The following is a 27,699-nucleotide window of genomic DNA, read 5'->3' as shown; positions in this document are numbered from 1 at the left end:
CACAAGTCTGTTCTCCACGTGTGTGAGTCTGTTTCTGTTGCGTAGGTAGGTTCATCTGTGCCGTATTTTAGATTTCACATAGAAGTGATATCATATGGTATCGGTTTTTCTCTTTCTGACTTACTTCCTATAAGTGGTTTTGAAATGGGCTGTGGAGAAGCTAAGGAACGGGAAGATTTAGACAGGCCTTCCAGGGCTGGGCAGTGGAGAGGGCAGAGGCTGCGGACGGAACGACTGTGGTGGCTGCAAGCGAGGAAAAGGAGTTTGGCTTGGTTAGAACTAACAATTCACACTGAGAGGTGCTCAGGAAATGGTTCTCACCCCTTCAAATAGCGTTGTCTGCTGAGAAGTCACAGATGGGAATACTTGCCAAGGGAAAATAATGTGGCTAGTCTGAGGAAAAGTCTTTAAGGAGAAAACAGCCTAGGAATGGCAGATGAAGCGAGGAAGCCCTTGTGAGATGCGGGTGCGATATTTATGAGGAGACTGGACTGAACTCTAGGGGGCGGAAGCCCCATGGGCCTGGCGGCGGCGGCGGGGGTGTGGGGTGGAGAGATGAGTGGCAGCAGGGAGTTCATCTCTGTTGGGGCTCAAGTTCTTCCTGTGATGGCCAAGCCATCATCGGAGCTGGAGAGGGAAGTGCACAGGGTGAGAGGGAGAGGCCATACGGATGCCCCCTATGAGTTCATGCTTTGGAACGTGCAAACAGCATCAGCGCAGAAGTGATTCCAGAATATCTGGCTTTTTTTGGCTGTGCCCATGGCAAGCGGAAGTTTCCAGGCCAGGGACTGAACCCATGTCACAGCAGTGACCTGAGCCACAGTAGGGACAACGCTGGATCCTTAACTGCTAGGCTACCAGGGAATTCCCTAGAATATCTGACTTTTAGAATTGGAAGAGGCCTACAGGATAATCTGGTCTGTGCTTCTAATTTATATATAGGAAAAAAATCCCAGTCCTAAAGGATTAGAGACATAGGTGCAAGGAGATAAACTTTCATGGTTTTCGATGCGGAGAATAAGTAGAAGACAAGCGTTTCTTATTAACAATGGAGGCCCTGGGGTTCCCTTTGTGGATCAGTAGAAAAGAATCTGACTAGCATCTGTGAGGATTCAGGTGTGACCCCTGGCCTCGCTCAGTGGGTTAAGGAGCCTGCGTTGGGGTGAGCTGTGGTGTAGGTCGAAGATGTGGCTTGGATCCCGTGTTGCTGTGGCTGTGGTGTAGACTGCCAGCTGTAGCTCTGATTCGACCCCTAGCCTGGGATATTCTATATGCCACAGGCCCTTAAAAGACAAAACAAAACCAATGGAGGCCATGATGCTCCCAAACCCTTCTGAATTAGAGTTCTTAAGGACTTTGCTAAAGTCGAGGCTGCTACAGCTATAGAAGGACATTTGCAATTTCTTATTCTTTCTTATTGAGAAATTAAACTTGTAATCCTGAAGGTAAATAAATAATGAGCGATATTCTAAAAAAGCTCTTACTGCATCTCAAAAAGCATCCTGTTATTGGTTTGGCCATCCAGTTGCATCCTCAGGGTTAATTTGTTGATTGGTAGTGGCTGCTGGAAGGCTCTTTGGAGGATGATCTTACTTAGATGATCCAGGATCACCACGAAATAGTGCGCCAATCGATTAATCACATCTGCCACAACTGGGACAACGGTCGGGGTAGCAGACATGCACCATATTGGACCTTCTCGTCAGATGCCTCTTCACATACCATGGGAACGATGTTAAAGGAAGTGTCTTTACACCCAGTGGATAGTTGCTGTAAAATGACCTGTTTTCTGGAAAGTTCTTCAACCCACTTTTACCTGAAAGGTGAGCTGGGCAAGGTAGGTCAGCTTATCACACTCGAAGAGCCCGCGGGTGGTGTACTGGTACACAGAGAAGGTGATGCTGTCTATTAGATTGGCCACGCGTCCCTTGAGGCTCTCATCAGGAGCAGCCTTCTCCACGGCCTTCTGGAAGACGGTGCTGAAGGCCTGGGGGCGGGAGGTAGGACACTGGTAATTTACACAGCTCTTTGTACGTGGCTAGTAGTCATTCCTGTGATGAATATGACAACTTGCCAGTCTCAGAAATGTTTCCCCGCAGTCCCTGCCAAGAAGGGACAGTGGGAACAAGAAAACCTCTGTCTTAGTTTGCCAAGCTTTTGTCTTAGTTTGTTCATATAAATTACTATGCTGTCACCAAGGGGACCACGCTACGCGGCACACAAAGAAGAGCCTAAAGTTTTGGTCAGTGAAAAAGAAATGTCCAGTGGCCAGAATAATTAGATTTAACCTAGTAAGTTCTGCTGGGAAGTAAACAGTCAACAATAACCAGTTAGGATGAATCTATCCACTAGATCGTAAAATTCTGGACAGAATCAATATCTTGCACAACTCTGAGTATTCTTAATATTCACTCAGCACTGAAAATATTTTTAGTTAATTACTTTTCCTTTTGGTAATCATCAGAATATCAGGTGTTCCTTGTTTTTCTATTGACTCTACAGTCATGTGATAAGTCTTTTCCAAATTCTTTTTTCTCGTGGACCCTTCCAACAATGGTAGGAAAATAGCCTGCTTTGGTTACATCTTCTGAACTATACATTATGGATATAAAGTGAAATAAAAATCATATGGTAGTTACTGCTGTGAACCATATATTACGGACATAATGTAAAATAAAAATCATATGGTAGTTGCCGCTGTGGCATAACAGGTTAAGTATCAGTGTTTTCTCTGTGGCTCGGGTCACTGCTGAAGCTTGGGTTTGATTCTCGGCCCAGGAATTTCCATATGCAGTGGGTGTGGCAAAAAAAATCACATGAATCAATTTTCCGCTATTTTAAACTGAGATATTGACTATTTATAAAAATTAATATCAGGAATGCTACATTTTTAATGTGATATGAATAGAATGATTCAATAAAGAGAATAGAAATCACGATATGATTAGGTCTTTTCAATTTTTTTTTTCTTTTCTAGGACCACACCTGCAGCATATGGAAGTTCCCAGGCTAGAGTCAAATTGGGGCTGCAGCTGCCGGCCTACACCACAGGCACAGAAACGTGGGATCTGAGCTGCATCTACGACCTACAACACAGCTCACAGCAATGCCGGATCCTTAACCCACTGAACAGGGCCAGGGATGGAACCCCCATCCTCATGGATCCCAGTTGGACTGTTTCTGCTGCACCACAACGGGAACTCCCTGACCTTTTCAATTTTTGGCTACGCATATTTTCAGTCTTTTTAAAAAAATTTGAACATATATTTTCTCAGGCTTTATATAATTTCCTTTTTTTTCAGGAAGAGTCAAGGCAGTAGATTTCAACTAGTCGCCAAACTAGGGAGGTGATCCCGTCATTACTAGGCTTATCATGCTAACTTGTATTCTGTTTTAAAATCTTTTATTATTCTTTCATATGCTGCTTTGACCTGAATGTAATGCCAAGCATGGGATTTCTGTTAGAAACAAAACATTACAAACACAGTTCACTGAATCTGCTGAGACTCTGAGTGGAGGGAGGCGGGTTAGGACGGGATAAAATGCCGTCCCCGAGTGACTGAGTTCCAGGTAGTGGCAGCCCTCTGATTTCTCAGCAGCTCATCTTCACCCCCACGCCCTGGCCTCCACATGGCAGCTGACCTTCACTGAATGAGGTGAGCGCTCTCTGCGTGTGCGTGTGTGTGCTTGTGCACACTTTCAGTTTGTTGAGTTAAATCAAAGCAGTTCCTCAGAAATGTTCCACCCCCCCAGTGCCTCTTCAATTGTGGTCTTTCGGTGCATGCATTAGGGGAGAAAGATACACTTTTCAGAGACGTACTTAAAATTCACAGGTCTTCACTTTTTCATGAGTAAGATATGTTTAGTCAGCACTTACGATTTGCTAAAGTCGTTGGTTTTAGAACTATTTCAGCAACCGTAAAGCAGTAGCTTTGAGGATATTAGAGTGATAAGGAAAATAAAGTTGGACCATCAGCATGGCGTGCTTCGCTTTTAACTGATACGAACGACATGCACATTTGATCGTCTCTATTACATTTTAAGCTCTAGGGGCAGGGGTCGCTTCTGACAGTTCTTGGTACTCTCTTCCACACGTTCAGTAAGCACAGTACCCACTCCATCACATGTATTTACTGAGCGAGCAGGGCCGAGACCTGCCGTGGCCTCTCCTTCTGTTCCAGCCAAATAACCAATGAGTCACGAAAGCTCAAATTAACGGCAATGGAACTGCTCTCCTGAATTTGATCTTAAATGTCTGCCACGGCTAAGGAGGCACGTGGATAAGCTGCCTTGGAGAGCTGCACTGGCTACGTTCGTCATACGGCTTTATAGGATGATGCAAAAGCCTGCAGGTGTAAGTCACCTTGAGAGAAAACTGGTACAGGGGGTGAATCCTGCCGAGGTCGTTCATGATGAAGTAGAGCAGAGAGGCTCGGGCAGCTGCCGGCCGATAGTGCTCTCGGGCCTCATTGATTTTCACTTCCGTCAGCTGGGCCTCCTGCACCTGTTACAAAAATAAATGGTGGTCCATTGTTCAAAGCAAGCAGGGCTTCCTGAGAATCCACGTGGCTTCTCTGAGTAAGCACCCTGGGTCTGTGTGTGGAGTGGGCAGAGCAGGGTGGGGACAGTGGCTACAAGGGCAGAAAGCTGCCATGGCACCGCATCATCAAGCTTGAGTGAGAAACAGATCACACGGCTAGTCCATCTCGGGGTGAGCGTGTCAGCCCCTCGGGGCGGTGGGCGGTGGGGGAATGTGGGAGAAATGTATAGTGGGAATCCAGTAAAAGCAGCAGCATCTAATTTTCCGTTTTCTTAACTCATATGAGGTAATATGTAAAATCACAAAGAAAATCTCTTTCAGTGGAATAGTCTATATTCAGAAAATTTCTCATCAGAGGTTAAAAACAGGAAAAGGACTAGGGATTCTATAGGAACATGCTATTACAGACAACCTCAGTGTGACCTCCAGAATAGAGCCACACTACTACTAATTCATACGAGTCCCACAGAAGAAAACAATGATACCTATTGAAAATGAGCTTGTGGTACATAATTACAAACTTCAGGAGGAAGTGTTGCCGAAGGGAACAGTTAGACGAACCCCCCCCCCAAAAAGAATACCAGAAGGATTAGCATTCCAAGAGCTTAAGATGACTGAACTACCTAAAATTCACCATGAACTATTCTATTTAAAAGCGGTAGAGATAAAAGAAAGCATAAAATCAAGACATTATAAAAAAGAACCAACATTACCTGAAAAAGTGCTAACTAGAACTTCTAAAAACAAGAATGCAGTTATTTAAATGGAAAACTCGGTGCACTGGTTAAATAATAGACTTGAGCTGAAAGAGCACAAGCAAACTAACAGATAAATCTGACAAAACTATTATACAAGCAGCTCAGAGAGAAATAAAGATGGAAAATATACAAAAGAGGTTATGAGACTTCAGAGATAAAATGAGAAGATTAAAAATCACATCTAACAGAAATAAGCAGAGAATAGAGAGAAAGGGAGAGAGGCAATTTTTGAGCTACAATAGTTAAGAATTCTCCAGAATTGATGAAAGACCAGAGCTTTTACTTTGAGGAAGCAGTCAATGCCAAAGAAAACTTTTTATTCACAAGCCCTTGAAGAAGTAATTATTTGCTTCAATTAGAAGAAAACTGCATCCAAAAGGAATAAATGAGATGCAAGAATTTCTTTCTTCTTCTTCTTCTTTTTTTTTTGGCCACTCCCAGGGTGTGTGGACATTCCTGCCAGGGATCAAACCCCTGCCACAGCAGCGACCTAAGCCATAGCAGTGACAGTGCCAGATCCTTCACCTACTGAGCCACAAGGGAACTGTAAGAATTTCTTAAGTACACGGTTAATCTAAATAACAAAGACTATAAAACCATAACGAGTTTGGAAGTAGTAGATGAAAGCAAGGTGGAACTAAAATGTTATAAAACAGTGACAGAAGATGGAGAACAATGATCAAAGTATTCTAAAATCCTTATATTGTTTTGGAAGAGGCTAAATATAGTGCTTAATTTTAGACTTTGTTAAGTCAATATATGTATTGCCACATATAAAATGAAATACATTTTTCATATATAAATAACTAAGATTAATCAGTAAAATAGTAATAGTAAATAACTTTTAAATCTGCAAAGGATAAATGAGGTGGATAAAGAAAAAACAAGAAAGGAGAAAAAATGGCAAAAAGCATGGTTAACAGAAAGTACAAATTAAGATAATAGAAAGAAATTCAGCTATATCGATAACATTAAAAAATGTTAATTGGTTAAATTCAGTAGTTAAAAGACAAAGATTCTCAGAAGGGAGTAGAACTGAACAAAAATCACATAATTGCTCAGACTGGTGTTATCACAGATTCATACTCTTCATGCTTACCTGGGCCCTTAATGCTGCCCTTAATCTGTGTCCCCAGTTAACTCTCCTTCTCTCCTGCAACAGCTATTGCAAACTTTAATTCCTCTCCCCAGGTGCCTTACCTCACTACCATTCCCTCGCTCTCAGCAGAGGAACTCGACTCAAGCTGTCACAGATTATATAGAGACCTTCAAGAAGGAAGTTCCTTAATTGCTGCCTTCCTCTCTACTCCCTTAATTTTCTACCCCCTACTCTTGCTGCTGTCATGGACCCATGGACCATTTCTAAACTCATGTCTGCCTCCTCGCCACTCTCATATGGGAACTAACTCTCCATTTTTCTAAAGATAAGCTCTTCATCAGTGACCTGAATTATATTTCCCCTGACTTTCTTTTCTTTCTTTGTTTTTTGTTTTTTGTTTTGTCTTTTTGCTTTTTCTAGGGCCATTCCCGAGGCATATCGAGGTTCCCAGGCTAGGGGTCTAATTGGAGCTGTAGCCGCTGGCCTACACCACAGCCACAGTAACTCGGGATCCAAGCTGCATCTGCGACACACCTCACAGCAACACCGGATCCTTAACCCACTGAGCAAGGCCAGGGATGAACCCGAAACCTCACGGTTCCTGGTCGGATCCGCTAACCGCGGCGCTGCAACGGGAACTCCTCCCCTGACTTTCCTATGTACTCCCACTATATCAACCATTCCTTCTTTTTGCTGTACAGTCAGCTCTTCTCAACTGCTTCTTCTCCTCTACCATCCATGCCTCCTCCCATGTCCAGCTAGGATCTTGGCATCCTCAGTCTCTCCCATCTTTGACTCCATCAAAGTCTCCAAGGATGCTATGTCCTCCTTAAGTTACAATCCCTCCCTCCCCCCACACCACCATTTCATAGTTCGGCTTCTTTAAAGAGCTGCACAGACTCGCTTCCCCTTTCTTGACTCCCATTTACTCTCATTCTAAGGCAAGGTGGCTTCTGCTTCCACCACTTCATGGAAACCATTCTCCTCAAGGTTATTGCTAACTCCTTTTTGCAAAATTCAGGAGACGCATCTCCGCTGTATCTTATTTGAGTTCTGAGCAACATTCAACACCACTGACATCCTTTCTTGAAATGTTTTGTTTCATGATGCCTTATTTACCTGCTTTTCCTCCCATTCCTGCTCTATTCAACAGTTTGTCTTCTGTACTTCCTTTGAAATGTATTAGCATTCCTCAGTGCTCTACTTCTAGTTTTATCACTGCACACAAATCGCCCAGGTGGCTTCACCCTAAAGTTTCAGTGGTCAAGCACTTGCTCAGGACTCTCATCACTCTATCCCCAGTCAAGATCCCATATCCCCAAATCCATGGAACATTCCCACGTGAATGGCCCAGAGGCATTTCGAACTCAACATGACATAAACGAAAACTATCATTTCTTCACATTCCCAAATCTGCTTTTGCTCTCTTCTTTCAGGTATTGGCACCAATACCCACCTAGATATTTATTCCTGGCACCTGAGACATTTCCTTGACTATATCGTTATCCATGTATCATCATACCTAATCAATTAACAACCTTTTTCAATTCTACTTCCTTGGATTTTCTCACTTCTTTGCACCTCCACTGCCAACCCTAATTTGGGCAACCATTACCTCAAATCTGAATTACCATACCCCTGCTGCTTCCTCTGCCTCCTGCTTTCCCAAGATCTCCACACTGTAGCTGGAGGGGTCTTTCTTTTTGGATCCCCAGCTCCCATCAACAACTCATACTTCCTGGCATGGTGCCCGAAGCCCTTCGCAACGTGAAACGCAGTCCACCTTTCATGCCTCATCTCCAGCGACCATGTCCACCCCTCAACAATCTCTCCATGTTCCAGTCGCCGCACGACAGGAAAACAACCCTTCCCTCTCACCCGTCGTGGGTTGAGGGCTTTTCCTCGGTCTTCTGACTCCATGTGTCTCCTCTCCTACAGCCCTCATCACAGTTTTGTAATTGCCTGTCTTTCTCCCTTAGCGGAGGCTGGGATTCTTGGCTTCCTCGCTGTACCCCTAACTTTTGTCATGGAATTTGGAATATAAGAGCCCCCAAGTAAGTATTCGTTGGATGAATGAATGAGAAAGAGGAAGAAGACAATAAGAAAAGAAACGATGAAAGAAAAAAAGGCTTCATACAATGCCTGGCACACAGCAGGCACTCACAATTGTTCATTGACTTGAAATAGAAAGAAAAAGAAGGAAGAGGGGAGGAATGGGGGAGGGGTGGAGAGGTAAACATGGTTGACTGCATCCTGACCTCCCTCTGTGCCAGCGAGGGGCCATTTCCCCATCTCTCCTGCCCGAGGCAGTAGATCTTCTACTACAGCTGTTTCACAAGCTCTGCCTGCTCCTCTCTGGAGACTTAGAGGCCATAGAGAAGCAGCACTAAAACATGGTGGTGGTCACACGACAGCCACAGAGACAGGCAAGGCCGGGCCCTTCTACTTTCGGCCTCTCACTCCAGCCTTAGTTGTGTGTTGTCCCAGAGGGGGTAAGACCTGTTTCACCTGCCCTGTTCATCATCACTTCTCACTTTCCTAACTTGTCCTTACCTGGAACAAAGTCTTTTTTCTCATACTTGGAGAAATCCCATCAACCTGACAATAAAGGCATCCTTTCAAAGTGCATTGCTCCTGGACACTGTTCAGACACGCTTATCCTGCTCCAAACAAGAATCTTAACTACTCTTCTGACCCAAGAGCACAACTGGGGATGTGGAAGGGCCTCTGTGAGGTCAGCGGTCTGCTGGGAAAGGGCCAGGGGGTTGGCCTCATCAAGGCCCGTCCTGTAGTCACCCATAAGGGAAATCAAAGTCTCCCAAATGTTGTGAAATACAGGATGATATTTGTTTCGTTTGTTGTTTGCTTGTTTTGGGAGCCGTTTCCTGGGACGCCGCTGGAGATTGCTCGTTAAAATCAGGCTTGTGAGATTCTTGCAGGCTGCGGGTTTTTCCCGAGGAGCAGTCACGCCTGAACCGGTCAACTGGTATGACAGGGTGATTCCCTAGCTTCCGGGCAATTCTGCAGATTCAAGGAGGTTCAGTCTGAACGACTGGTCTCTGCCCTGAATACAGGCCCTGCCCGCTGTAAATGCTAAGCAAGCAAATGGGGGCAGAGCTCTCAAGAGCATCTCCCAGGGGATGGGCTCTGCGTCACGGGGGATGCGAGGTAGCTCTTTCAGGAATCCTGCCTAGCTTGGCTTTCTGGAAGAAACTCAGGAAGATGCAAGAGCCCTCTGTTACTCTTGACTTCTTTTCCCCAGAAGTTGGACTTGGGGACCAGAAGGAGGGCCTCCGCCTCGCAGCCGAGGCTGCTGGGTCTTACTTTTTTCTCAACTTCCGCTGCCGTCTGCTTGGTGATCTCAAGGTTCTCCACCAGGGCGGTTTCTCCCAGGAAGTTCCCGGAGGCCGAGGAGAGGCGAGACAGCAGGTTGTCTTCCAGGGTTTTGAGGGTGATTTTGAACCCATTCTGCTGCTTCGTGAGCTCTGACTGCAAATGTCAAGTAAGGGGGAGTCAGGAATAGAAACAACGCAGGGCCTCCTACTCTTGGGGAAGGTCTGAAAAAATAAAGGGCTGTGGGGTCAGAGTCTCTTCTCTTAGCAAACTGGAGGCAGAACAGCATGCTTGGGACCAGGAGCAGATGAGGTCAGTGGATGAACCGAACCCCAACTGTACGCATGACTAGTCATGTGACCCCTGGGCCGATTTACCCCATAACACCTCAGTAACTTCAGCTGGGTTAACCTGTCTCTACTCGCAGGAGTGCAGTGCAAGGCCGGGCATAATGCTGGGACACGGTCAGCCACTAAGTGGAGGTCACTTCTGGGAAGGGATAGAGGGTGGGGTCAAGTTTTACTCTTCTGGAGGGTCCTCTCTTATCACCACTTTACTGTCCCCAAAAGGAATAGCTCTCCTATAGATCACCTTAAAAACAACAACTAGAAGTGGTGTCAGCCTATTTGGACAAGATGATGGCAGAACCCCACCCCCCACCCCCCAGGAGGAGGAGGGCACTGGAATCCGGGCAGACCCTACCTCATCTTCCCCCTCGGACTGTTAGCTTTTGCGCCCTAAAGCACTGGGCACTCTCTTACTGGGCTGGGGGGCAGCTGCACTTTCTTTGCTCTTGTACAGACGGGCATTACTGCTTTTGGATCCAAGGGCAGAACAAGTCTCCTCTTGGAGGCTCCAGCCACAGTCACCCTGGCCTGTGTTCTGTTTCTTAAAGACACACACCTCGGTCCTGCCTTTCAAGCAGGATTCACTCCTCCCTCTGCTGGGAGCATTGCGCCAAAGGCTCTCAAATGATTTGGGGATCAGTTCCTCGTAGAATGTTTCCTGACGGTCTAAGTTTAAATTAGCCCCCAGCACTCTAATATCACCCTACATTTATGACCTGACCACATCTAAGGAGCAGGGAAAAAGGGACACTACCTGCTGTGGACAAAACCGTGTCCTCCCACATTCAGACCTGAAGCCCTGCCCCACCCCCAGCCCCCGCGACAGCCCTGGAGGCAGGGCTTCCAAGGAGGTGGTTAAGGTTAAGTGAGGTCCTGATGGGATGTTTGCCCTTGTCGCAGAGACACAGAGCCTGCACTCTGCACACACAAGGAAGAGGCTGTGCCCCCATGGCGGCCACCCACAAGCCAGGAAGACAGTCTCTCTGGAAACCAGCCGTGCAGGCCCCCTGCCTCAGACTTCCAAATTCCAGGCTGTGAGAAGATAAATGTCTGGTGTCTCAGCCACGTGGCCCATGGTATTTTGTGATGGCAGCCTATGCTAAGATGCTATCCTACTGTGGTTTAATCCGCTTCCGCTGCCCCTGCAGAGCTGAACCCCGTGTGAACACATGTGAACACATGTGAGGAGAGGCCCAAATGTGCTCCTGTGCAGCCTGTGCCAGGCCCTGATCTGGGGTGGGAGTGGGGTTCTCCCAGCGGCCTTCCGCCTCCCGTTCTTTAGCCCACTCCATCCTCTCCCCCCGGGTGGTGGTCAGGTGGCGGCATGCGATGGCGCTGGCGATGGCGCTCCTCCCAGCTCCAGCAGAACCTCGCCGCTCTGCTTCTGGAGAACAGCCCCGCCTCTCCCACAGTGGGGTGCGCAGCAGGGTTTGGGGGCCCCCATCCCCTTCCTCCCTTCCTTGGGGGGTACCCGACACACCTTTAGCTGCTCCAGGTCTGGCCTCTCCATGCTGACCACGGCGGCCAGCAGCTGGTCCTCCAGGCCGTCCCTGGTCACGGTGAAGTTGATCAGGGTGGCCTGAGCCTGCAGCTCGGGTTGGTAGTGAGGGTTGGCCAGCTTGGTGTGGAGGATGAGCCGGAACCGGGGGTTGTACTCACACTCCTTGTCCCCGATTTTAATGAACCTGAAACACAGAGGCTCACGTGAAGGTGAAGGTGGGGTGCCTCCCTGTGAATTTGGTCAGGGACAGACGATACTGCCACAGTCAGAGCCTTCTCCTGAACGTATCGAGACGGGGCCCTCGCGTGGGTAACAGGGGTGGGGGTGACAGACCCTCTCCCGCGCCCACCATGTTTGATTCGGTGGGCACAGCCGGAGGTAGAGCCATTCCCTCGTGGTCCACGGAGCACAGGATGAAACATCTCCAGCAGGTGGCAGTAAAGCGCTTGCAGGAAGGGCACCTTCTTCGAGTTTGCATGAAGGTGACTTAGAGGCTAGCAACAGGGCTAACTTTGTTTCGCGGCTGCGAGTGTGGCTTCTATGGGGGGAATGGTTAACTAAGCAAACAGGCACATCCTAAGGCCTTGCCAAGGTGGCTCACGGCCTGGCAGGGCTGAGGCTCCCAAGCCCAGGCAGCCCTTCCTGATAATCCCCACCCCTCGCCTCTGCACCTGCAGCCCGCGGCCTCCCTCCCTTCCCCCTCCTCCTGCCAGACCCTTGCTAAGCCCTGATCAGCCACCAGCCCCCAAAGCAATGAGGCTCCTCAAATTGACAAAGAGCTGCGTTGTCAAAACTCAGGCGACTGGCTCGGCTGGAGTGCTCATGGTTCAAAGTCAGCCTGCTCTTTGGCCCCTGTCCCTCGAACGTTCCTCCAAACTAGCACGCCGGGCTCATTCAGAAGCAAGCCCAGGGCGGACGGCAGTTCCTCCAGGAAACTTTCTCTGGACACCAGGGCAGCTAAGTGCTCCTCTTCGGGGAGAATGACAGCTGTGCCTCGGGAGCTACTTGGTGTGAGCCGAGGAGGGGCTGTTCTCCGGAGGGTGGCTCTGCCCCCGACTCCCTCCGGCTCTCCCAGGGGCCCTGAGCAGTACGCCGGGTCTCACCGTCCTTTCTTAATGACGTCTCTCCCAAGCAGGGGTCCCAGCACAGGGTCGATGGACTCCTCCAGGTTTTCAATCAGCACCACCTCTCCGCCTTCCAGGGCGCGCTCCAGGGTCTGAAGGTAGCTGAGGAGAAAGTCGGGCAGGGTGAGCCTGTGGCAAGGTGGTGTGATGCAATTTAACAGGACAGCAGTGGCCTCTGAGGCACAGCTACCTGGGATGACTTCGGTGGCACATTTTTCTCTATTTAAAATGATGTTGTTATGTGATCTGATCTATTTTTAGAAAAAGGGAAAAATTATAAAATACAAAAAAGAACATGAAAATTAACTGTAATCCTTGTATCACATTTTTGTTGTTTATATATATGTCTGGATATATCTTCAAGTTTGTTATGACTATTTCTATTTATTTTCTTATTTATATATTTTTTATATTTTTATTTATATCTGAGTTTATGTATTTATTTTGGGGAATTTTTTTAAAAATTGAATATAGCTTTACAGGTGTATAGCAAAGTTTCAGGTGTATAGCAAAGCAATTCAGTTATACATACAATTTTTTTTTAAGATTCCTTTCCCTTATAGGTTATTACAAAATAGTGAGTATTGCAGTAGGTCATTTTTGGCTATCTATTTTATGTACGGTAGTGCGTATATGTTAATCACAAACATTTATATTTATTTATTATTTGATTCATGCAGCTCGTTTATTTTATAACATGGTTTTTTACATAAAATGGATCGTAAACATTTTCCTATGTCATGCAATACTCTTCTATAACATTATTTATGGGACTGGTTATTAGACCATATTGATACACCTTAATTTATTTAGCAATCAATTACCAAAAGTGAGACTTTTTAATTTTTCAGTGTTAAGTAGAGTTTAATAAGTACCTCAAAAAATTAAATTTCCCCAAATAGATTTATAAGTTTTATGTGATTCCAATTTGCACAGTCAACATAAAAACAATATAACTTTACAGACCTTGACCAAAAATCTTAATTTAAAAGAAAACAATGAGAATGGTTGAAAAAAATGATCATGAAGAATAAGAGGAGGGACTCACATCAGCTGATAATAAAATATTTTCTATAACTTCAACAATACAGATATGTAGAAAGAATCTTAAAGGATACCACACACCAAAAGTTGGGAGTGTTGAGAAGAAATGATGAAATACAGAATTTATTCATTTATTTGGGTAACTCCCCTCCTTTTTTTTTTTTTCAATATGATGAAGTATTACTTTTGTAAGGGGAAAAGCTAAATAACTGAAGGCTGGTACAGTATTATATAAATAGGAAAGAGTCAAGACTCCAATAAAATAATTAACGTAGAGTAAAATGTCATCTCTAATTAATCAGAGAAAGGATAGAGAATTTAATAAATGGTACTGGAGCAATGGCTAACCACCTGAAAAATGAAAATTAGGTCTATACTTTATATAGTACCCAGAAACATATTTCAGGTGATTGGCTTACAGCGTAAAAAGAAATCTGTAAAAAAGAAATCTAATAAATCTAGGTGAATATTTAATTTCTGGAGAGAAAGAAGACTTTTCTAAGCATGATTTATAGAAGAAATGTGACATAGCTGACAAAAAAAAGTCATAGTACGTCAAATCTCAGAAAGTTAAAAGGCAAATGACACACTTGAACACGCCTCCATTCACTGATGAAGGGAGACTAGACTTAACAGTCTTAACACATATCATATGGAATGTAATATTTGTATTCAAATAACATACAACAAATCTAGAAAACCATTCAGTAGAAAAGCAGTCAGTGGACATGAACAGAGAATTAATCACTATGTGTCAGGCACTATTTTCAGTACTGGAGACACAAGAATGAGCACAAACAACAAATGCTTGTATCTAAAATTCAGTTATTGGCCAATTAGAAAGGAATGTTTTAATCAAAGTTGGAAGGGAAGGCCAGGAGTAGATGCCTGCCCCTGACGACACAGATAAAAATACGTCGTGTCGTACCTCAGCATTCATTTCTCATCTCTCGTCTCGGTAAGAAAGGACCCCCTCTGGCATTTGACATGAGCTTTCTCTGACTGCTTTCTTAGTGCCTCACGTCTGAGGTAAACAACCCTGGGTGGTCTGGACATGTGGCCAGAGCAGCAAGCCTCACTTTGGGGGCTGTGGGTTAGGGTGGATTAATGCAGGCTTCCGAGTGAGGATCACCTTGGTTCCAATATTGCCTCCATCATTTTAAAAATTTTTAACTAATAATTCATTTTTAAATTGTGGTAGAATATACATAACATAAAATTTACCATTTTTACCTCCCTTTTTTTTAAGGGCCAACCTGCCCTGAGGCACATGGAGGTTCCCAGGCTAGGGGCTGAATTGGAGCTGCAGCTGTCGGCCTACACCACGGCCACAGCAATGGTGGATCCTTAACGCAGTGAAGGAGGCCAGGGACCGAACCCGCATCCTCATAGATACTCATCAGGTTCGTATCCTGAGTCACAATGGGAACTCAAAATCTACCATTTTTAGTGCCAAGTTCAGGGGCATTAAGCACATTCATGCTGCCCTCTTATCTTTACCACCATCCATCTCCAGAACCTGTTATCTTGCAAAACCAAAACTCTACGCCCCTTAAACCATACCTCCCCATCCCCCTTCCCCCAGCCCCTGGAACCACCATTCTTCCTCCTTCCTTCCCTTCTTTTTTTGATGGTAGTTTTATTCATACAGGACACTTGTGAAGGACACAAACAGGCTGGTGAGGGGGCTCTCCCAGCACTCTACTTCCCGTCTCTCTACATTCCCGAATGTACTACTCTAGGTGTCCTATGTAAATGGAGCTGTACAGTATTTGTCCTTTTATGACGGGCTTACCCACTTAACAAACTAATCTCAAGGTTCCCCATGCTGTGGCACAGGACAGAATGTCCCTCCTTTTCAAGGCTGAATACTGTTTTCTTGTACGGATACACCAGCCTGCGTTTATCCAATCATCCGCTAACGGTCACGTGGACCGACTCCCACCTTTTGGCCACTGGGAATAACACTGCTCTGAACATGGCTGTGCAAGTATCTGTTACTTTGAAAACTATGTACTCTTGGGGAAATGACTTCTGTGAAACTCGATTTGCTCAAAAGGGAAATGGTACCAATAACACTAACCTCATTGGTTGAGTGGATTAAAAAGTTTTTTTTTTTTTTTTTTTTTTGCTTCCTATGGCACATGGAAGTTCCCAGGCTAGGGGTCAAATGGGAGCTACGGCTTTCACCTATGTCTACGCCACAGCAACACAGGATCGGAGCCATGTCTGCTACCTACACCACGGCTCATGGTAACGCTGGATCCTTAACCCACCGAGCGAGGCCAGGGATTGAACCCGCATCCCCATGGATCCTAGTCAGGTTCGTTACCACTGAGCCACGATGGGAATTCCTAAAAAGCATTTGAGTGAAAGCTCCCAACACCAAGACCAACACATATCAATCGGCAACCTAATCAATGATGTCTGGCACTCTCGCTACCCCCATTGCCCCATCCTATTCTTCTCATGTCTCCTAGTGGCACAGGACCAGAACTGAGAACTGAAACAGCAAAGCTAGGTTATAACAGAGAGGATGAGGCGGTGGGGTGGGGCTGCGGCCCGTGAAGATGGTGGGAGCTGGACAGACAGCCTCCCTGTTGTTCGTGCCCCTTGACGTGGGGAGTAAACCCCTGTCCCCACCGTGTATGCATGAAGCCTCGAGGCAGGTGCAGAGGGCTGTGAAGGTCTCGTAACTCCTTCAGCTGCTCTGCATCCCACTGCAAAGGTCCGAGCGTCCCTCAGGAGACCCGAGAACTTTGCTGCGTGGTTCTGGGGCAGAGGTAGAACAGTGGGTGGAAGAGAGCCATGCAAGTAAGACAGTAAAACACGGAGCTGTCTGACAATGGACTAGGATGGCTGGGAAGCAGGGAGTCCTCCAGGAGAGATGGGAGGGGAACGCCCCGGCTGGTGGGGGAGGGACTCGGGAACGGGTCAAGATGCCGATGCACATGATTTCTAGAGAAGGAGAAGCAGAGACTCAGGACCCAAGCACCCCTCCTTGAGGTGTGTGCTACAATGAGAGGAGGAACAGGAGAAAGCGCCTGGAGGAACGGCGCAGCTGGGGCTCCCACCCTGCCTGCAGCAGCAGCAAAGCGGGGCCTGCGGTGCGCAGCCACCTACCCCTTCTGTCCAGTCTGGATGACCCGGAGGCCCTCGCCGTACTTGTTCTTGATCCACTTGATGCCTTGCAGCTGAGGGTCCACCATGAGCGGCCAGCGCTCGCAGCCGAGGAGGATGGAGGCGTTCTCCGTGGACACGCGGTCTGCGGGGAGGCCCTCGTTCTGCCAGGCGGCCACGTCGGCGTCATCCGCCAGCACCCTCAGGGGGTCCAGGGTGGGGGTCATGGGGATGGGAACCTAGTGGAGAGAAACGCCACACGTGCTCAGAGTGGAAGCCCGCGCTCTCAGCAGAGGTGGAACCCACAGGCTCGCTCAGGGGACAGAGCTCCTCTGAAGCCACACCAAAGTCCCCCGAGGAGCCTTTCGCTGGCTGAGTGATTACTTTGGAAGCAGGCTTTCCTAATGTCCCAATAACCTTTTCTCTCTTGATGGATGAGCAGCCGCAGAAATTCCGCCGTGTGACCCTCGGTTCTTCAGCATAGCCGTCTACACCAAACGTCCACCACAGGTCCCTTGCGTTCACTCCGCAGCCTCCGTCGCCCTCACCCATGCCAGCAGGGTCACTTCTCACGGCATCTCTGTGCCTCACGAGCCAGGCCAAAGTCGGCCCACACTGACCCCGCTCTCCTCTCAGCAGCGATACCACCTGCCGCTGACGCCCGGCTTGCCAAGGGGCACACGCCCTCCTTCCCCTGCATGGCCCTCCCCGCAAACCTGCCCCCTGGGGCGATGGGAGGCCGGCAGCACCCCCCACCCCCAGCCTCTGTGCCCCTCGGACACCCTTCCTTCTCTTCTCTGTTGACCTCTCTCAGCTGATTTAATTCTTCCAGAAGGCATCTTTTTCTTTGAAGACACATTTACTTTTTTTTTTTTGTCTTTTTGCTATTTCTTTGGGCCGCTCCCTTGCCATATGGAGGTTCCCAGGCTAGGGGTCTAATCAGAGCTGTAGCCACCGGCCTACGCCAGAGCCACAGCAACGCGGGATCCGAGCCGTGTCTGCAACCTACACCACAGCTCACGGCAACGCCAGATCCTTAACCCACTGAGCAAGGGCAGGGACCGAACCCGCAACCTCATGGTTCCTAGTCGGATTCGTTAACCACTGCACCACGACGGGAACTCCCACATTTACTTTTTTAAAGATTGGGTAAGAGTCACATTCCCTAACCATTTTAGAGTGCCCGGGTTGCTGGCATCCAGTCCACGCATAGTGTTGTGCACCCATCACCTCTATCTCGTTCTAGAACATCTCCTTCATGCCAGAAGGAAATGCCACATCCGGGACAGGTCACTCCTCCAGCCCGGCTACCGCCGGTTCTTAGCAACCTCGACTCTGCTCTCTGTCTCTGTGGGTGCGTCACATAAATGGAATCACGCCGGCCGTGACCTTTTGCGTCTGGCTGCTTCCACTTAGCAGACGCTTTGGAGGCCCTTTTGACCTCTCCGTCTCTCTCTCTCCTTTGCAGTTTCTCTCTCCACTTAGCTCGGGAAAACGTCTCTGGGCATCTCCTTTCCCTTTAATTTGACCTGCGAAGGGTACAAATGGCCCTAACCTCAAATGGGAAACCAGCCACCAGAGATGCATCCTGGGAGCAGAGATATATTTCAATAGAATTGTTTTCCTTTGTAGTCTTATGCATTCTACTTTATGCACTAAAAAAACATTATTGTAAGAAGGAATCCATAGGTTTTACCAGACTGCCAAAGGGGTCTGTGACACAAAAATGCTTAAGAGTCCCAAACATGGCCAGAACAATTGTTGCTAAGCAGCTACTGGGCTCCTATCTTTGCTCACTCAGCTAATGATCACCCTTTCACCGACTTACTTTCCCACGAGTATTTGAGATGAATAAATAGCAGCTTTATTTTTATTTCCCAGTACTGTAACAGTTTTTAAATAATTATTCAGCAAATCATCAGGTGAATAAGATTTTATGAGCTCATCTGTGAAGCCAACCATACGGGAGAGCATGGGCTTTGAGGTCTAAGGAAACACCAGATGGACTTGGGAACACAACTCTGAGGGAGCTTTCTGCGCTGACTCTCACCGCAGCTGCTCCCTCCGACGCTAATCTCCTCCACTGGACCATGGCCGCCCGGCGACGCCCTTATCTTGAGCGTCTTTTGTACCTCCTGCCAGTGGAGGGTAGGGGAGCTGCAGACTTGGTGAATATTTGTGGACTGAGGACTGTGAGAGATGTGGACGCGTCAGGATGTAACGCATCCTGAATCCTCCTCAGGCAGGAACCAGCACTGCCCCCTTCCATCGTGTCAGTGGAGGAGGAGGAGCTGGGAGCAACGCTCCCCCGACCCTGAGAGCTGAGCGCACCACCAAGGCCATAAAGGGCTTCCACAAGGGTGTCTGTGGGACACAGACGGGGGGAGCTCTGGGGCCTGGTAACAAGGTGCATTGCAGCACTTGCAGAAGGAGGCTTGCCCTCCGTTTGCTGCTCTGAAGTCCGGCACAAGGTGCCTCTCAAGTTTCCCAGCTTTGACAAGTACCAGGAGACGTGCCGGGGGCGGAGGTCCCAGTAGAGGAGAGGGCTGCCCTCAGGTGGCCTCATGGGTAGTGGTTGGCCGTGTGGAAGGACAAGGTCCCACATCTCCCTTCTGCATCCCAGAGGTCACTAGGGGATGCTCAGGTAGCGGTGGGAGGAAGAATTCAGGAAGCAGTTAGAAGCTGTGGGCTATTACTGCCTGTGAGCTCACCGGTCCCCTGGGGCCGGTGTGGTCGGGAGAGACGCAGGCTTACGTACTTGCAGCTGGCTCAGGTAGGGTCTCCAGGTCCCATCCACGAGGCTCTGTCGGTACTTCTTTGTAAAGAAGCCGAGGTATGAGATGAAAGCCGCGGTAAGTAAAACGTCTCCACACAACTTCCTTTCCTGCTGTTTGAGGTTCTGCACGGCTTCTGCCCACCTCACGTTTTCAGAAGCAAGTCCTCCCACCTACCGTTTCCCAGTGCGGAGAGGGGAGAAGACATGTCAGACCGCAGAGAGCAAGGCTCAGTCACGGGGTGCACAGCACACCCCGCACAGCAGAAGACTCAGGACCCCGTTCGCGCGGCCCTCTTGCGCAAGAGATGTGGACCGGCTGCGGCGAACGCTGAGGTACATGAGCCCCTGTTCTGTGCTCTGCGCCCCACAGGCTGAATGCAGGCTTCCAGGCTCTGCCCCGGACAGGTGCGGGGACACATGCCCACCTCAAAGGGCTGTGAAGGGGATTTAGCACAACTGTGTGCGTCAGCCCCTTGGTATAGTGTCTGGTCCTCAAAACATCAGAGAAAATTAGGCACCTCTCCCTTTTCCTCTCCAAATGCTGGGGATACGAAAATAAATGAAATCAATTGCATTATAAATAATTCACAGTGGGCAGGGAGACTGATGTGGTAATTAAGACCCAGAGTCAGAAGGGCTGAAACGCGGGCGAAGTCCCCAGACTGCAGAGTGGGGTCCGGGTCTGCGGGGCCCACATTAGTGGGCGCCCTGTCCTGGAGAACTGACAGGTGTGCTGACAGGGGAAGCTCAGCTCCTGCACTGTCTTGGCCTTTTTTCTTCCTTGAAGGACTGCATCCTAGGACGCCAGGGCTGGGAGACCCGAGGGACCTGCACGGCCCGCCATCCCCACCCCATGCCGAGATCACAGACATCAAGACCAGAAAGCTGAAACATCTTGTCAGAGCCTCTGGGTTTCTTATGGGAAACCTTAGGGAGTGGGCCTTATGGGAGTGGGACCTTCTACTTCCTGTCCCTGGAACACTTGCTCTTGGAGCCCTGAGTTGCCATGTAAGTGACTACACTGCTGGACAGACCAAGGTCATGGCCAGGGATGTTCAAGGTCAACCATCCGTCTCATTCTTTTCTGCTCTGACCTCAGCTCCTAGTCTGGCCACACCCTTATTAACAAACACTATGCAGGTAAGAGCTTGAGAGTTTGCCCATCAAATGCTAGCTTTGTCTTCTAATGCTTCCTCTGGCCGACACGCATACATGTAAACATGTAAGCATGTCACGCCAGGTCCATCCATGCCCCATCCACCCGACTATCCCTGTAGGATTCTCCTGACCAGAGCAGCGTGTGTATTCTCGCCCTTCCCAGGAGTCAGGCCCTGCATCCCAGCACATTTTAATTTGACAGAGCCCCCCCTGCTCTGTCAAAGCGGCGCTCAGCTGTGCTCATCTATTTTGCGCCTCTGCAGCGCTTGACGAGCTCAGCTTGTATAATTAAAGCTCCGCTGCTGAGGCTCACACTCACCAGGCGATTTGCAAGGGAGATTGTGCCTGCGGTCACTTCAGCTTCCTGCTGACATTTGAGTTTGTCGGCCGTGGCTTTTTCAAACTTGGCTGTGAGTTTGGCCAGGTTTTCATTCAGGTGCTGTTCAGGAAGGAACACAAGGTCTGTCAGTGATGCCTGTGCCTCTGAGACAGGGTTTGTGTGTAGTTGAGTTTCAAGCAAGGCCTCCCGGGAGGAACGCTAAGGGCCTGGGAGGAGGGGAGGGCAGGCAGGCAAAGGAGGGGGGGCGCCAGGTGGATCCTAGTGGAAGTCCAGAGGGTCCTGACCCAAGCAGAAAACGAGGCTTTCCTGTCCAGCTCCTCAGTCATTCATTCAGGACCAGGAGGGGTGACGCACAAGGAGGGAGCTACTTAAATTCTACCTCCCTCTGTGTTGGGGAAAATGGGTTCCAGTAGCCTGACCCAAAAGCGCAAGTGCTGCTATTAGGAGCAAAGCTCACTGTGGCCTGGGGAGGGGGCCGGAAAACGGCCAGAAGGGCGGCAGGGCAGGGGTGCTGGCAGGAGCACACTGCCTGCTGCAGCAGGTCTGCAGGTTGGGAGTGGGCTGCCTGCAGCCTGGGTCCTCCCCTTGCTTCAGGTCCTGGGTGTGCAGGACAACTTCCACCTGACCTCATCTAGCCTCTCCAACTTTCCCAAAGAAGAGGAACATTTTGGCAGACACCTTCGATTGTGTCTCTTGTCTATGCTGTAGCCAGGGTTCAGGCTGCTTTGCCGGTCCTTACTGAATCACAAGAGAAAGAAATTAAGGGCAGAGTTTATGCAGCCAAGCAGCTAAACAAAACAAAACGAACAAACAAAAAAAACCCCATTTACCTCCTCTTCTCCATCAAGCAACCACTGAGGGCCACTAGAAGGTGTGAGATTCCAAGAGATTTATGGAAAAAGATACCGATAGAGGAGCAGGGCAGAGGATGCTACAACAGAGAGTTGGCCTCAACTCACCACGGGGCAAGCTGACCAGCTCTGCAGAGCCCTATGGACACGGGCCATTTGGAAATGACAGGGTGGTGGAGGGGACGCTGAAAACAAGAGGGTTGACTGGAAGCCTCTTTTTCCTCCACCTTGTAGCTCCATCCCCATGCCTGGTATGCAATGCCACCAGCCATCTCTGTCACCAGCAGGAGAGCAGTAGTGGCAGAGAAAGGACATCACGTTCTGGAATTTAGGAGGCATCCAGCATCACTCATCTGATCTAGAAAACAAATTCTGCCAGTCAGCCAGATCAGCCCTCGCCTGCAGAGCTATAATCAGCTTTTGATCACTAGTCTTGTAAACATGAAAGGACAAGAAGACATCTGATTAAAGCCTAGATTAAAGGTTAAACAAGAGGGAAAAAAAATGACCTGGGAAAAAGAGACAACTTCAGTCAGAAAAAAAAAAAAACCCAAAAAACAAACCAGCAACAAAGCATAAAATCCTTCATAATTAGTTTCTCAGGGAGATTCAGGATATTTCATCCATAAAACAAGAAGAAGATACTTGCAAAAGGAACATGAAAAAAATGACAAAAAAAACCCTAGTGAAAAATGACCCCTATTGTTAATGTAAAAAATAATAAATTCCAGGGAAGGGCTAAAAGATTAATTTGAGGAAATCTAATAGACACTATAAGGAAACATAAAATGACAAAAAGATGAGAGAAAATAGAGGCCTCGTCAGAAGCTCCACTATCCAACCAATACGCACTCTGGAAAATAAGATGAAAAAAGAAACAGAAGGGAGATAAAAGATCATCTCGTGGAACTGAAGGAAGTCTCTACATGCCAGTAAAACAAATAAAAACGAGTGGCAGCTACGCACATCAATGTAAAATTTCAGACACCGAGAATAAAGAAAAAAACGGAAAGACTTCCAGAAAGGCAGAAACACGGCACATCACGAAAGAAATGGGACCCTGACTGTTCCTCAGACCTCTTACCAGACGAAAAGATAAAGCATTCGGTGTTCCAAGGGGAAAAATTAGCATCAGAATTTAATACTCAGCAAAATGGCCAGTTCAGTTTAAAAATCAGAAGGTATTTCCAGATGGGAGTATTCGGAAAATTTATCTCTTATGTAATAACATTTCCGAGAAAGTTACTTAAGAATGAGCCATAAGCAAAACAGGAGGCGAAATCCAGAAAAAGGGCATGGGGTCCAGAAGCCAGCGGCACTGACCTGAGAGAGCAGTGGCTGTGGCGACTCTCCAGGGCCGCCTGGGGCTTCGAGTTGGGGACAAGAGCGAAAGGTCTTCGTGGCGAGAGTGGACTCAGCAGAACAGCGGATGATAGCGAGCATTAAAAAAAAAAACAAAACAACCGAGGCTACACAAAAGCACCTAACGGCGAGAGCGGGAGAGAGAGGAGAAAGGAGAAACTCCGGGGCGGGGGCGGCGGAGAAAGGCTGAAAGGAAATGTAACTGCACTCAGATCCACCACGATCAGTGCAGACAGGCGCACGGAGGACGTGTGGAATTTAGTGGGTTTTCAGCGTCTGAATCAGTCCGTGGACAGAGCTTGGGACAGTCAATATTGGCTACAGTATCTACAGAATGCAGATACTTTTAGTGTTGGCGATTCAGAAGCTAAAGTAATGATAAGTAATAACAAGAGACGCTGGAGAGCGGAAGGAGGGGGCTTAGCTGAAGGGAAGGGTAAGAACGTCATCTTGAACCCGAGGGCTCCCGAGGACGCGGCATCTACGTGCCTGAGTAAGAAATAAAGGTCACATTGGCTGAGACGGGGCTGTACTGATACTGAGAAGACAGGGGATGAAAGTCTTAGAGCCTCACGCAGCAGAAGCTCAAGTGCCTGAGTGAGCTACTTCGAGAATTCGGATGTCAGCACAGGACACAGACAGGGGTCGGAAATTCAGATGAGCACACCGGGAAGATAATGCAAACTAGTCAGATGAGTCTCATGTTAAAAAAAAATAGGATCCAGAGGGACTCTAACAAAACACACTCCTTGACACCAGGGTCAGTTAATGATATTCAGGAATCTTCTGATTATTATAAGACTGGCCACAAATCAGATTTTTTTTTTTTGCTCTAAATATTGACATTTAATTAAATCATTTCTAAACACTATGTGCAGGTTGAGTAAAAGACACGTAAGCCGCTAGGTAGCAAGCGCTGAGTGGCATCAGCAATCACTTGAAACAGACAAAAGAAAGCAAAGGGCAGGAAACTTGTTTTCATTTGAAGCTCTTCTCTGCTCTCTGACATTTTACATACGTGTGTGTGTACACTCAGTGCACATGCCTTACTGCTTTTATTACTATTATTTTTACAAATTGTCACATTCATATGTGTTCATGATAGAAAAAAAATAAAATACTGATAAACAAAAACCATCTAAAATCTGCCCCCTGGAGATCACCACCACTATTTGTATTTGTGTGTACTTTACTTTTATGTGTAATCAAATTGAAATGACCCGGATAATCTGTTTCGAAAGATGACTTTTTTACCTTATGCATTTTTGAATATAAACTTCTTTCCTTGGAATGATTCTAAAACCCTAAAAATAAGCTTTGGTGGGGGCGCAAGTGGAGCATGCTGGCAGTGGCCTCCAGGGCAGGGAGGGAGGCCCTTTCCTGCGTGCGCTCCATCCCCTCGTTATGAATGGGGCGTGTCTGCGCTCTGGGGATATTGACAGGCACGCAAAGAAGCAGAGGATGGAGAGGAGATTGCTAAAGACAAGACTGCTTGTTTTTGTTTTTGTTTTTTCCCCCAAAAAATATCTTGGCAGAAAAGAAGTGCCTTCCTAAGGTAGCCAAGTATTTTAAAAATATTCTGATTGCTTTCCTAGGTTGAATGGGCCCATCATGTGCATGTTGGCTACTGAAAAGGTATAAACATTTTGAAAACATTCCCTTTGCACCAAATGTTCATTTAGTTAAAATAACTTGAGTAAGAGATCTTTGAAAATGCAGTTCTTGTTAGCACTTTTCTGGGAGAGACTGAAGAAAAAGAAAATCATCAGAAGGTCTTTTCCCCCCAAAAGCAGAAGAGGATGTTGCTGCGTTTTGCCCTGGGTGTTCTTTCAAGAGCACCACCGTCTCGGTGATTATCACTAGTGTTCAGTAAACTGGCCCATGAGCACCTGGATTTACAAAGCAAACACGCTGAGAGATGAGATGCCAAAGCATCTTTTCTTTATAGAGTCTGGCTGCAAGGACCTTTAAACTAGAGCCTTTAGCCACAGAATTTAATCTATCTAATCAATAAACCCGCAAAACATGAAGCATGTGGCATGTCTGCAGTCTTCCTTTTCACAACGTGTAAGATCCTTTTTATTATCAGGAGAAACTTGCAGCAAGACTCTTATTTGCCAGGAATGCACGTGTAGAAACAAAAGATGCAGGGAATGTTTCAGCTGGAGCTTCATCACTGTAGTCGCTGGTGACCAGGACTGGTACGTGCACATGGTGAGGGCACGTGGGGGTGGGGTGGGGAGGAGGGGAGGATCGGGTGGTCTGGGCCCCCCTGGAGGTGCTGGCTGCTCCCTGAGCTACCACGGGCTGGGCTCTGGGCTGGTGCCTTACGAGCCTTCCCTCCTGCCATCCCCACGGCAAAGTCACGAAGCGGGGACCGCTGCTGTGTCCACTTCACTTCAGGAAACTGAACCCTAGGCACTTCAAAGTCCTTCCTAAAGGTCACTCATCGGTGACGTGTACACGTGGATTGGAAGGTCGCTGATGGCTTTTCAGCTGCTTTGCCATCCTGTGGGATTCTGACTTCTCCCTTTCATTGTGATAGTCTCCCCACTTAGGTGAAGTTCAAGGGAAATTTCACTTCAAGGGTGACATTCAAGGGAAATTTCTCTCAACCAGATGAGAACCCAAGATCACCGCCACTCCCCAGTCCGGGGTGAGGGACACATCATCAAAATATCAACAGGAGGTTAATAATTTTATATTTACGGTCAAGGACCACCTCTGCCCCAAACCACAATATGCTCTGTGCTTGTAAAAGCACGAATAAAACAATGCAGGCATCAGACACGCCCGGCAGGCCCACCTGTCCACACCGCTGACAGGAAGAGGGGTGGACAGTTGGCCAGAATGGAAGATAACAGTGCACAAAGTGAGGAAGGGTGGCTAAAACCTGCATTTCAAAGGGGAAAAAGAAGTTCCCCTTTTTGACTTTTTGTTCTTAACTATCAGATATGCAAAAATATTAGGTTTATTTGTGGCAAATAAGAGAGCAGCTGGTTTTGTGGATAACACTATTCACCTGTTATACATACGTATCCATCTGTTATCTTTTCCTTTCTTGGAGCGAAAGCAGAAAACCTTTTAGGACCGCAGTGTAAACCAATGGCCCAGTGATCTGTCTTGTCTGGACTATACAGTGTTAGAGAAAGAAATTTTAAAAGTTCCCTCTACTGGAGTTCCCGTCGTGGCGCAGTGGTTAACGCATATGACTAGGAACCATGAGGTTGCGGGTTCGGTCCCTGACCTTGCTCAGTGGGTTAACGATCCGGCGTTGCCGTGAGCTGTGGTGTAGGTTGCAGACGTGGCTCGGATCCCGCGTTGCTGTGGCTCTGGCGTAGGCCGGTGGCTACAGGTCCGATTCGACCCCTAGCCTGGGAACCTCCATATGCTGCGGGAGCGGCCCAAGAAATAGCAACAACAACAACAACAACAAAAAGACAAAAAAAAAAAGTTCCCTCTACTGAAAATTCAGGAGATTTTCATGTAACAACTTGGTTTCCTTTAAAACCAGGCCCCTCGGCACTGTCTGTCTCAGGGTGGGGTCACTTACCGCGATCTTGGCCTTAACGGCCGCCAGCTTCTCCTGGGCAGCGGTGAGGTCCGAGGTGGCCTTGCTCAGAGCCTGGCGCTTGGGCTCCACGTCGCAGAACACCTCGTAGAACCTCACGATGTTTATGACCCAGGAGCAGAGGCCTGCGGCTGCGGACGACTTGGTGGCCACGAACTCGGGATTGAACTCGGGGTCCTGCAGGTACGGCCTGATGGCCCTGAGGCAGTTCTCATGAATGTTCTCCTTGTCAAAGTGGATGAGGGACTCCAGGAAGCTGTCCAGTTTGGCCATGGTGACCCTGGTGGCCTTCCAGCTCCTGTCCTTGGGCACCTTGCCCCCCGGGGCGGTGAGTGCCATCACCGCAGCACTGACGTTGCTAACGGCGGGGGGCGGGGACCCGAAGGACTTCAGCTCCGTCAGGTTGGTCTGGGGAGAGAGAGGCAGGTCGTTAGAGGAAAACGAATGGTCTCGCTGTGTCCACTAATGGAGCGGGGCTCCAGAGCGATCGGTCTGAGGAGGCCGCTTTGAAGCCTGCAGCAGCCCTCGGAATTTTAAAGACCATGACTCATCAAAAGGGAACCGAGCCACTCCCCGGGGAGGGGGGCTTCAGACTTCCCTGAACGGTTAGCCGAGACTCATCTATGTTCTCTCAGTGCTCTGACTCGTGGCCCATCGAAAACACACAATTATTTCACATTCAGCTGAAAATATAAGGATGCGGACATAGTCTGAAATATGCAGCATGCCATGAATAAAAGATAAGGTTATTATAAATTAATTTCCATCTTGGATT

The 27,699-nt window shown here is 48.0% G+C and overlaps 1 protein-coding gene across 4 annotated transcripts in view; it reads right to left on the bottom strand.

Moving 5' to 3' along the window:
* Positions 1-27,699, bottom strand: part of DNAH9 (dynein axonemal heavy chain 9) — a 317,109-nt gene that overhangs the window by 66,292 nt on the left and 223,118 nt on the right. For all 4 annotated transcript variants that reach the window (XM_047757317.1, XM_047757315.1, XM_047757318.1 and 1 more), the window contains 9 exons: positions 26,907-27,332; positions 21,120-21,239; positions 19,625-19,813; positions 16,870-17,105; positions 12,682-12,804; positions 11,558-11,762; positions 9,722-9,886; positions 4,364-4,504; positions 1,817-1,987 (listed from right to left, as the gene is read on the bottom strand). In XM_047757317.1, coding sequence (XP_047613273.1) covers positions 1,817-1,987; positions 4,364-4,504; positions 9,722-9,886; positions 11,558-11,762; positions 12,682-12,804; positions 16,870-17,105; positions 19,625-19,813; positions 21,120-21,239; positions 26,907-27,332 — 1,776 coding nt within the window. The remainder of the gene's footprint in view (positions 1-1,816; positions 1,988-4,363; positions 4,505-9,721; positions 9,887-11,557; positions 11,763-12,681; positions 12,805-16,869; positions 17,106-19,624; positions 19,814-21,119; positions 21,240-26,906; positions 27,333-27,699) is intronic.

Source organism: Phacochoerus africanus, chromosome 14 (genome assembly GCF_016906955.1).
Source record: "Phacochoerus africanus isolate WHEZ1 chromosome 14, ROS_Pafr_v1, whole genome shotgun sequence".
Classification (NCBI taxonomy): Eukaryota; Metazoa; Chordata; class Mammalia; order Artiodactyla; family Suidae; genus Phacochoerus; species Phacochoerus africanus.
This window is presented reverse-complemented; position numbering and strand designations above follow the sequence as displayed.